The sequence below is a fragment of the Pseudophryne corroboree genome, chromosome 3 (assembly GCF_028390025.1).
Source record: "Pseudophryne corroboree isolate aPseCor3 chromosome 3, aPseCor3.hap2, whole genome shotgun sequence".
Taxonomy (NCBI): Eukaryota; Metazoa; Chordata; class Amphibia; order Anura; family Myobatrachidae; genus Pseudophryne; species Pseudophryne corroboree.
This window is the reverse complement of record NC_086446.1, coordinates 196,806,072-196,818,101: the sequence shown is the minus strand read 5'-3', so window position 1 is coordinate 196,818,101 and position 12,030 is coordinate 196,806,072. Positions and strand designations below refer to the sequence as shown.

At 46.3% G+C, this 12,030-nt stretch overlaps 1 protein-coding gene across 3 annotated transcripts in view; it reads left to right on the top strand.

Annotated features, from left to right (window-relative positions):
* LOC135055109 (rap1 GTPase-GDP dissociation stimulator 1-A-like) overlaps positions 1 to 12,030 on the top strand; it is a 222,318-nt gene that overhangs the window by 140,396 nt on the left and 69,892 nt on the right. For all 3 annotated transcript variants that reach the window (XM_063958766.1, XM_063958765.1, XM_063958764.1), the window contains one exon: positions 394 to 528. In XM_063958766.1, the coding sequence (XP_063814836.1) occupies positions 394 to 528 (135 nt within the window). The remainder of the gene's footprint in view (positions 1 to 393; positions 529 to 12,030) is intronic.

Here is a 12,030-nt window from a genome sequence, read left to right as displayed (position 1 = left end):
CCCTCTTTCCTGTACAGTTTGCTGGCTGTTACTGCAGAGGTCTCCCAGTACTGCACACAAGTATCCTCCACCAAGTGTAGGCTATGCATATTGCACAAAAATATTTTTCTGTTGCTAAATATATATTGTAAAGCTATACCCTATTTTTTAGTCCCTCCCTCCACTCTTCCACTAACTGGTGAGTCCCGTTGGCACCAACGTAATGTCTTCAGTTTCTAGGACAATATCAGTATGTGCGCTTTACTTGCACAGTAAAGCAACCTGAGCAGAGAACGCCACAAGTGTGTACCATATAAAGGGAATATTTTTGTAGTGGGGCTATCTCGGGAAATTGGGACACCCTTAACCATGCTTTCTTATTCTACAAGTATTGTTTTTTTCTTCTTCTCTCAGACACTAACTGTGTGCGGATGGTACAGCTGGGGGTAGTCCACAAACTTTTAGACCTGTTGGAAGAACATGTTGAGAATGGAGATGTTGCAGTACAACATGCAGCTCTCAGTGCACTACGCAATCTTGCCATACCAGGTAATGTAACACACTGCACATCGGTTCAAATACAAAAGCTAATTACATGAAATATCTCATTAAATGGAAATAAAAAAATACAAATTTAAACAAAATGGAAAAAGAATTATTCATTTAGGGCACCATGTAGTACCAATACTGATTACCAGTGGCATATTTTGTTTAGTATCGCAATGATAATTCTGAATAGGCCTCCGGCATTTAACATTGCTTACCTGTCCCATGAAGTCCAGCATTTAAATCATCAGTGGGGTCTCTGTCCAGCTCCCAGCAGCTTACCGCTGCCCACCAGGGTCAACGTGAGTGCCATTCAATTTGAGTGAGGAAACAAGGGCACCACTCCATTAGGGCTGTGGTGTGATCACTGCCTAGGGTTATCAAGGACAGTCTCTAGACAGAGATTATACTCTTTTCAGCTGCTCCAACTCCTCTAACCCCACAGCCTTCTAAACCCACCTTAATCCCTTTTAGTCCTTCCCTACTATACCCATCTTCTCCCTCCCAGTGCTTCCGCAAAGCCCTTCTACGGCCACCTTCTCCAGCCCCAGCCGGCGGCCCACAGTAGCTCTTCTCCATCTGCTTTCCCCAGCCAGAGGCCCATAGCAGTCCTTGTCCGTCCGCCTACTCCAGCCCCAGCTGGTGGCCCACAGCAGCCTTTTCTACCCACATGGAGTACACCGACTGCATACAGTATTACAGGTTCCAGAAAGCTCTGTGCAAGGCATGCTGCACCTGTGTTTAGAGACCCCTATCATTATGAATATCCATTGCTCAGCCTCTACCGGCTGTCCCGCTACCTTACTTAGGGGGAGGTGGGGTCTCCATAAATTTGGGCAGAGGATGCTAGTGGCCTTGGAGTCGCCCTCACTAATGCGCATTAGCTGAGGACAAATACGGACTTACTGTAAAATCCCTTTCTTAAAGTCCATCTGGGGGACACCATTACTCTGGGTTATGTATCTGACGTATCTGAGTCTGGTACTAAACAATCAGCTGACTTCCTCCCCTACATAACCCTTCCTACCTCCTACCTTCCTAAGTCTACGTTTAGCAAAGCCGCCCGGAGGAAGAAAGCAAAAACACTAAGACACACAATCCACAATGATAATGTGCAAAGATACTGGTACAAACCAGTACAACAGGTAGGGAGCTGAAGATTCCCCAGATGGACAGCAAGTAAGGGATTTTATAATAAGCAAAAATCCAATTTCCTCCATTGTCAAATCTGGGAGATGCTATTACTCTGGAATCTCCCAAAGCAAGCCAGGGGAGGGAATGTCAGAAGAAACTGCTTGAAAAATCTTATGTCCGCAACATTTGATGAGACATACCGTAAGCATGACAAATGGCTGAACTGACCCATCTAGCAACAAATGCCCTAGAGGCTGGCCATCCACATTTTGGTGCATCCACCGAAACCAATGAATAATTCGTACATCTAAAAGACGCTGTACATTCCAAATACATAAGTAAAGCACAGACCACATCTAAGAGAGATGAAGGTGAACCATCTTCATATATTGAGTCTCAGCTAGAGCCAGCTAGTAAAAAGAAACTGACCCAGCCGTGGCCTCAACAGTACAGGGTTTCAAGCTCTAGCCTCTAACTGATTGTCCTCACTCTATTAATGCTTGCCGCCTGTTGCCAGGACCTAAGCACCCAATAAAGGAAACAAAAAAAAACAAAAAAACTGAAAGCTAAGCTGTTACAGCATGCCTTTCTCCTAAGGCACTAAAAAGACTGAGCAAAATAAGAGTATAAATGTAGCCATGCTCATCATCATTGCTGCGCCTAGTCACGCCATACAAATAGCGCAGGTAGGCGAAGTAAGACATGGTAAGGCACAAGAGGATCCACAGCATGCAATACACAGCTTCTCTATCGGGAGGCGATTGTTCCACTAATGAAAACTACAGTATAGTGCTAAATATCAGCGGACGGGTATGGCACTACAGAATACTGAATGATGTAGCAGGCCCTGACAAGTGGACGAGTAGAGTAGTTCTGTTTTAATACAATAATATTGTAGGGAGGAGTACGAAATCACCGGAATGGCAGGCATCCATTGACAACATGACTTACAACTAAAAGCTCCCCTGGTGCGCTGTATAAAATTGTCCCCACATTAAGTAGAAATGTGAACACAGAAACACTCAGCATCTTCAAAGCACACAAAAAAGCAGAGTTCTACACAGCTCTCTAAAAAAAAAAAATCATTACAAACAGCAATAGAGTTGGAACACACATGACTATAAGAATTTTTTTTTTACAATGAGCGACATCACTATGTCACTGCAGGTGCCAGTCACTTGTCTCCATGGCTCTTGGCATAGTGGTATCACCAATGGTTGCCATGTCCGTGATCTAGGGTTCAATTCCCGCAAAGGACGCACTTTACGCTCATCTGCTCAGTTTGGAGGAGAGGAGATTTCTTGACAGTAAGGACAATATGGGTTTGGAATTCCCTGCCTGAGATAGTAGTAAAGGTGGACTTGGTCAATACTTTTAAGAATGGTCTAGATAAATTCCTAATGGATAAGGATAAACAGGGTTATGATGGGTAGATCACGCACTATAGTTAAAAAAAAAAGAAACAAAAGAGGAATAAACACGACAGTCGACATTCACAGCAGATAAAATTAGTCCTAAAATTAATACAGCGTAGGAGACCACAAAGAGGTTGAACTCAATGTACAAAGTGTCTTTTTTCAACCTCAGAAACTATGTTACTCTGTATTGTATATCAGTGTAAAATGTAGCATTCACAGGTTTGTTTGTTTTTTACATTTTCCCAAAACAAACTCTGTTGTGCTTCATATACAGACTCAGACATGCACACAGATATACAAAAAAAATTCAAAAAAAGCTGTAAATGCTACTTTATGCACAGATAGTGTGGCTTTTCAAATTATGAAAGTCTTATCTTTATGAGACTGAGTTTACTCTACTTCTTCCCGGGCCTCCCCATTGCTTTAATAGGAAGCCTCCCCCACTCCTAATCCCACCCTATAAGACTTGTGATTTCATGGACTGGGTGTACTATTTAGTAAATTACAGCATGAGCCACTAATTTACATACAGTTGTGTATCGGCCATGTTGTGTTTTGCTAAGCAGTACACCCAGTCCCTGAAATCACAAGTCTCACGAGGGGTGGGATTTGGGGTGGGGGAGGCTACCTATTAAAACATTGGAGAGGCCTGGGAAGAAGTACAGTAAACTCAGTCTCATTACTTGTTATTTGAAAAGTCACACTTGTATTGTATATATGTGTAAAAAGTAGCATCCAGAGTTTTTTTCTAATTTTGACTGTTTATCTGTGTGCATGTCAGAGTCTGTATTCATTATATGACAGAACTTGTTTTGGGAAAATTCTAAAAAAAAAATGTTTATGCTACTTTTTTCTTTTCTTATAGTATTGTGGGTCTCAACTCTCTTTCTGATTGTAATGATTTTTTTTCTTTTAGAGAGCTGTATAAAACTCTGAACTGTGCTTTTCTATGTTTGCATTGGAGACGCTGAGCCAATATTTTCTGTTTTCACATTTTTAATTAATGTAGAGATCATCTAAAAATAAAAAAGTTCTTAAATTACAAGCATTGTTTGACTTTATAATGGAGACTTCACACATGCGCAATGGTGGTTTTAAAAAGCGACACCTTGTGGAGGAACACCAGTATTGCACCCGACGGAGACTCAATTCATTACACTGTGATTGAACACACCACACTGCAACAAGGCGCAGGCAAACGTAATGCAAGTACTTTTTCACACTACAAGCCGCATGGAGGATAGGTGAGCATGGCTAAATATGTAGGAGGGGTTATGTGTGGGAGGGAGTCAGCCGATTGTTTAGTGCCAGACTCCAATAGATCAGATAAATAACCCAGAGTAATGGCATCCCCCAGATTGATGATAAAAATAGGATTTTGGTACCTACCGGTAAATCATTTTCTCATAGTCTGTAGAGGATGCTGGGTCCACATTAGTACCATGGGGTATATATGGGTCTACCAGGAGCCATTGGCACTTTAAGAGTTTGAGAGTGTGGGCTGGCTCCTCACTCTATGCCCCTTCTAGCAAACTCAGTCTATAAACTGTGCCCGAGGAGACGACATACTTCGAGAGAAGGACTTAACAGAGATAGTGGTGAGATTCATACCAGCTCACACATACAAGGCACATCAAGACAACTAGCTTGAACAACTCAGCAACAGCTGAAACATTACTTACCAAATAACAATGCAGTACTCAACTAAAACAAAGTTGTACTGAACCAAATAATAATTGCAGGAAAACGAAGCGCTGGGCCGGCGCCCAGCATCCTCTATGGACTACGAGAAAAGGATTTACTGGTAGGTACCAAAATCCTATTTTCTCTTACGTCCTAGAGGATGCTGGGCTCCACATTAGTATCATGGGGATGTACCAAAGCTCCCAGAATGGGAGGGAGAGCGCGTAGTCTCCTGCAGAATTGATTGACTGAACTTCAAGATCATCAGAGGCCAAAGTATCGAACTTGTAGAACTTTGCAAACGTGTTCGACAAAGTTGCACTGCTGAGACACCCCGGGCAGCCGCCCAGGAAGACCCCACCTTACGAGTAGAGTGGGCCTTAACAGATTTTGGACACGGAAGTCCTGCCGTAGAATAAGCGTGCTGGATAGTGAACCTAATCCAGCGAGAAATAGTCTGTTTAGAAGCAGGACACACAATTTTCTTGGGAACATATAGGACAAACAGAGAGTCTGACTTCCTGTGACGAGAAGTTCTCTTCACATAAATCTTCAGAGCCCTCACGACATCCAAGGACTTTGAAGTAATTGAGGAGTCAGTAGCCACTGGCACCACAATAGGTTGGTTGATATGAAATGCAGACACAACCTTTGGAAGAAACTGCTGACGAGTCCGGAGCTCAGCTCGATCTACGTGGAGATCAAGTAAGGTCTTTTACAGGATAAAGCCCCCAGCTCGGAGACACGTCTAGCCGAAGCTAAGGCCAACAAAGTGACTGCCTTCCATGTAAGAAATTTGAGCTCTACCCCCTGTAGAGGCTCAAACCAATCCGACTGGAGGAACTGCAACACCACGTTAAGGTCAGATGGCGCTGTAGGCAGTACAAAGGGAGGTTGGATATGCAGAACTCCCTTCAAAAAGGTCTGAGCCTCAGGGAGGGCAGCCAATTGCTTCTGAAAGAAAATGGATAAGGCTGAAATCTGGACCTTAACAGATCCCAACCTCAGACCCATATCCACTCCTGCTTGCGGGAAGAGGAGGAAACGTCCCAGTTGAAAATCCACCGCAGGAGACTTCTTGGACTCACACCAAGAAAGATATTTCTTCCAAATACGATGGTAATGTTTTGACGTTACCCCTTTCCTAGCCTGTATAAGGGTAGGAATAACTTTCTTCAGAATGCCCTTCCGAGCAAGGATCAGGCGCTCAACTTCCATGCCGTCAAACGTAGCTGCGGTAAGTCTTGATAGGCGAACGGCCCCTGCTGCAGGTCCTCCCGAAGAGGAAGAGGCCTCGGCACTTCTAGCAGTAGATTCAGAAGGTCCGCGTACCAAGCCCTTCTTGGCCAATCTGGGGCAATGACGCTCGCTTGAAACCTTGTTCTCCTTATGAGCTTTAGGATTCTTGGGATGAGTGGGAGTGGTGGAAACACAAACACTGACTGGAACACCCACGGAGACACCAGGGCGTCCACTGCCACTGCCTGTGGGTCCCTCGACCTGGAACAATAACACCAAAGCTTCTTGTTGAGACGAGAGGCCATCATGTCTATTTGGGGCAATCCCCAAAGATCTGTTATTTCCTTGAAAACCTCCGGATGGAGTCCCCACTCTCCTGGATGGAGATCGTGTCTGCTGAGGAAGTCTGCATCCCAGTTGTCTACTCCCAGAATGAAGATGGCTGACGGCGCTAACGCATGTTTTCCTGTCCGGAGGAGTATTCTTGTCACCTCTGACATTGCCGCTCTGCTCTTCATTCCGCCCTGTCGGTTTATGTAAGCCACTGCTGTTACGTTGTCCGACTGCACTTGGATGGCCCGATTTCTCAGAAGAGGGGCTGCCTGAAGAAGACCGTTGTAGACGGCTCTTAGTTCCAGGATGTTGTTGGGCAGGCCGGCTTCCAGGCTTGACCACCGTCCTTGGAAGGTTACTCCTTGAGTGACTGCTCCCCAGCCCCGGAGGCTCGCATCCGTTGTTAGCAGGACCCAGTCCTGAATCCCGAACCTGCTGCGTTCTAGGATGTGAGGCAATTGGAGCCACCAGAGAGAAATCCTATCCTTGACGACAGACAAATTCTCTGAGGCATGTGGAGGTGAGATCCCGACCACTTGTCCAGGAGATCCAGTTGGGACCACGCATGGAACCTCCCGTACTGGAAAGCCTCGTAGGAGGCCACCATCTTTCCCAGTAGGCGAATGCATTGATGAATCGACACCCGGGGTGGCTTCAAGACATCCCGGACCATGGATTGGATCACCAACGCCTTGTCCCGCTGAAGAAACACCCGCTGCACTTTCGTATACAGGATCATTCCCAGAAATGACAATCTCTGGGTTGGTTCCAAATGTGACTTTGGAAAACTCAGAATGCACCTGTGACTCCGGAGCAGTCGCACTGCGAGAACAATGGACTGCAGCAGCTTCTCCTTGGACGATGCCTTTATCAGATCATCCAGATAAGGGATGATGTTCACACCCTGCTTGCGAAGTAGTATCATCATTTCCGCCATCACCTTGGTAAACACCCTTGGTGCTGTGGAGAGGCCGAATGGCAGTGCCTGGAAGTGAAAATGACCAGGAGTGCGAAGCGGAGATAAGCCTGATGCGGCAGCCAGATCGGAATGTGAAGGTACGCATCCTTGATATCCAGCGATACCAGGAATTCCCCCTCTTCCAGACCTGATATCACCGCCCTGAGAGACTCCATCTTGAACTTGAACTCCTTTAGAAAGGGGTTCATTGATTTTAGGTTAAGAATGGGCCTGACCGAACCATCCGGTTTCGGTACTACGAAAAAGGTTTGAATAGTAACCTTTGGTCAGCATGTGAGGTGGCACCGGCACAATGACCTGTGCCTCCACTAGCTTTTGGACAGCGTCTTGAAGCACTGTGCTGTCATCCAACAGAGTTGGTAAGCCTGACTTGAAAAAACGATGAGGAGGGAGACTTTGAAATTCCAGCCTGTATCCCTGAGACACAATATCTACTACCCAGGGATCCAGGTCGGATGATACCCAGACATGACAGAACTGTGAGTCTCGCTCCCACAGGCCCCACCTCTGGGCCGTGTCATCCACCGTCATGCGGAGGACTTTGGGGTACTTGAAGCAGGCTTTTGGTACTGGGAACCTGCAGCAGCAGGTGTCTTGGACTTCACCTTACCTCCCCTAAAGAAGGTATTGGATGATCTGGCCTTTCTAGGCTTGTTAGGCCGAAAGGACTGCTGCGCAGCTGAGGAGAAGGATTTCTTCGGAGCAGGTGCTGCTGAGGGAAGGAACGGAGACTTACCCGCTGTAGCAGTGGATATCCACGCATCTAGAGCTTCCCCAAAGAGAGCCTGACCTGTATAAGGTAGCGACTCAACACTTCTTCTGGATTCCGCTTCGGCCGACCACTGGCGGAGCCGCAGTCCCAACGAGCTGAAACAGACATGGAAGAAATTCCCGCAGCCATGGAACCCAGGTCTTTCATGGATTCTACCATAAAACCTGCAGAATCATGAATGTTGCATAAATACAATGCAACGTCATCCCTATCCATGGTATCTCAATCCTCAAGTAAGGTAGCCGACCACTTCACTATTGCCTTTGCAATCCATGCACTAGCAATAGTGGGACGTAATATGGCCCCTGAAGCCGTGTACATTGATTTAAGTGTGTTATAAATTTTCCTATCTGCCGACTCCTTTAAGGCGGTAGATCACGGAACAGGTAAAACCACCTTTTTTGTCTGGATACAGATGCGTCAACAATCGGCGGGTTTTCCCACCTTCTCCTATCCTCCTCAGTGAAAGGAAAAGCCACCAGAATCCTCTTAGGGATCTGAAACTTCTTTTCAGGGTTTACCCATGCTTTTTCAAATACGCACGGAAGGTTAGCGAGGCTTTCTTATTTTCAGTGAAAAAAGCCTCCTCAACCTGCTCAGGTGTGTTATCATTTACATTTAACACATCCCTGATAGCTTCTATCAACAATTGCATCCCCCCTTGCAACACATCCCCATCACCATCTGTAGTGTCAGAATCGGTATCTGTGTCGTATTGTGTGACATGCACAAGTGTACGTTTGTGGGGGTATATAGCGGGGTGTCCTAAGGTACCAGACACAGGCCATACTGCCATAGAGCTCTGTAATACCTGGGTTGCAGATTCATTACTAGCAAGCCTGTCAGAAATCTGAGAAATCCAAGTTTTGATAGAGGAAAACCACTCTGGTTCCCTTGCTGGTATCTGTGCTAAACCAGTGCTAACCTGATTACATGGAATGGGATCATCCTGGGAGGATAAATCCTCTGCAGCATATGACACAGTGTCCCTGGACATAGCTAAAGGAGACCACCAAACACTCCACACACACACACACACACACACACACACACACACACACACACACGTGGGGGCAGACAGACTCTCCCCCCCCCCCCCCACCCAAGAATGGCAAGAGAGAGACAGAGATTGGAGCCAACCCACACACAGTGCTTTGTAGCAAGGAAAAAACGCTTGTCAGTGCTGACTGTGCTCCTTAATAGGACACAGTCTTATCTCAGCCTCCCCTCCCTTCTACAACCCCCCTGGTACCGTGTGCAGTAAGCTGGAGTTGCTGTGGAGGGACCTGAATCTTCCTCTCAGCGCTTGCAGGCAGGAAAATGGCACTGGAACGCTGCTCTGTCCGCTCTGAGAACCCTCCGCCCCCTTAATGGTGCTGTCTCCTGCTCTTCAGATGATTATTCTGGCCTGAGGAAAGTTGCTGGCTGAGATCCCTGGACCCCGACAGGCTTGCTGACCAGTGTGGGGGGTAAGCGCTGGCCCAGGGCGCCCCTCACTATGTGCCTCTGGTACCATCCCAGGAGCACGGTAATACCGCGCTCCCTCCTCATTGCCGCCATCTTCACACCGGCCCCCCGCTTGCTAGGGGGGTGGGTGACTAACTCACCAATCTCTTCAGCTCTGTAAGGGGTCGGCGGCATGCTGCTGGGGCGAGCGGTTCCCCTGTGGTGGAGACCGATCAGACCCCTCTGGAGCTCAGTGTCCAGTCAGCGGAGTCAGTGGCTCAGACCCCGCAGGGCGGACACTACTCCCCCCTTAGTATCTCGCTGCAGGCAGGCTGTTGCCAACAGCCTCCTGTAAAAAAATTAACTCTAAGAGTATATGCAATTGCGGTCGAATTGCCGCAAATGTCGAAAAACGGGGCATTTTCGACACAAAAAAAATGAATCGACAATGCAATACAGTACTTTTCGACGAAAAAACGGCCGTTTCAAATTCGACTTTTTGCAATTCGACATGTCTGCAATGGTAAAAATGTGGCTTTTCGACAAAAGTATATTCAATTAAAGAATGTGCTTTTCGACAGTCATTTCGTCAATTTCAGTCCGCCTCATTTTGCTGGCGGGATCTAATAAAAAAATTTAAAAACATGTTTTTTGTGTGGTTTTTTTTTGCTAATAGCATATCTATTTATATTAGAAGGGATTATGTACTTGGTTTGTCTATTAGGAGCCACAAGTATTATTTATATATTTTTAAAAAGTATATATATATTTTTTTTTTTACTGACTAAAATAATATGTAGAGATCAGAGCATGTTTTTCAGTGGGAAGAGGTAGGAATGTGTAAAAAATCCTGAAAAAAAAATGTGTGGGGTCCCCCCTCCTAAGCATAACCAGCCTCGGGCTCTTTGAGCCGGTCCTGGTTGTAAAAATACGGGGGGGGAAATGACAGGGGATCCACCGTATTTTCACAACCAGAACCGGGCTCTGCGTCCGGTCCTGGTGCCAAAAATACGGGGGACAAAAAACGAAGGGGTCCCCCGTATTTTTAACACCAGCACCGGGCTCCACTAGTCGGAGAGATAATGCCACAGCCAGGGGACACTTTTATATCGGTCCCTGCGGCCGTGGCATTAAATCACTAACTAGTCACCCCTGGCCGGGGTACCCTGCGTAAATGCTCCTTGAACACCCCCGTTTGGCCAGCCACGCTCCCCCAATGCCGCATCGCTGCCGCACTAACACCCGCCGCTGTCTTCACACTGCTGCCGCATCCTTCTGGGATGCAGCCGCAGTGTATAAGGTTGTGCACGCGCACTGCAGGCAGTGCGCATGGCCAGACAACCCGAAATGCAGCCGCTGTGTAAAGACGCGCGTCTGCGTTCGGGTCTGAATGACACCCTAAGACACATTTTCAGGTGGAAAAAAAAAAGCCCAGCGCTAGCAGAGTTGCACTGGACCTGGATGTTTACTTGCGCCAGGGGTTGTGTCATGTGGCAATATTGAGGCTAGCTGCAATAGGACACATCTGTATCATCTTTAAATTGCCACATCTGCACTGTGTGATGCTGTGATTTGATAATTACAATTCAAGTCTCTTGCACTTGCCACTTAGACCTCCCCTCAAAGACCTCAAAGACCCCAAAAATTGCCAAATACGGATGTGTCCCTGCTCATCCTACCCGCAAAAGGGGTCTTGCATATGGCAGCATTGCGATCGTGATTAGCTACGGCAGCCTGTGACCCATTCACAGGTGCAAAAACCATTTGCAGCAAATAAGTCACTGTTCCTGCGCATAGATGCCAGAATGAGCAGGAGCACATGTGTATGTGTTAACACATGACAACTATTATTATACAGCTAAGTATTATACAATAATGTACAGTTTTACCCCACATAAAAGGGTTTATTTGATATACTGCAAGTAGTCAACCTATCAGATTTTCTCATTATTACAATTTACAAAATGAAATCAAAAGCATGATTTGTCGATAAATGTTATGAGGGGACTGGGCCTCACACTCTAATTATAAAAACAACAACAGGTGCTACTAAGCTGAGACTTGTAGTGCCACAGATAAAAAGAAAAATGCCTGCGCACTCTCTAAAAACACCGACAATCAGAACAATTATAATAAACTCTGCTGTTTAATATGGAGTAAAATTGAGGTTCTTAGCATCATTTATAGCCAAAAATACAGGCCCGCCTACGATGACCAGGTGACCTCATCAGGTGGATCCCTAACACTACTAAGGATCAAGCACAGAACACTGAACCCCCCGGGTCAGCACAGCCCAACCTCCCCAAAGCATCACACAAGTAAGAGGTAGCATTTTAATTGTTAAAAAGGGTTACATTAATAATAAGATTTTACTCACCGGTAAATCTATTTCTCGTAGTCCGTAGTGGATGCTGGGACTCCGTAAGGACCATGGGGAATAGCGGCTCCGCAGGAGACTGGGCACAACTAAAGAAAGCTTTAGGACTACCTGGTGTGCACTG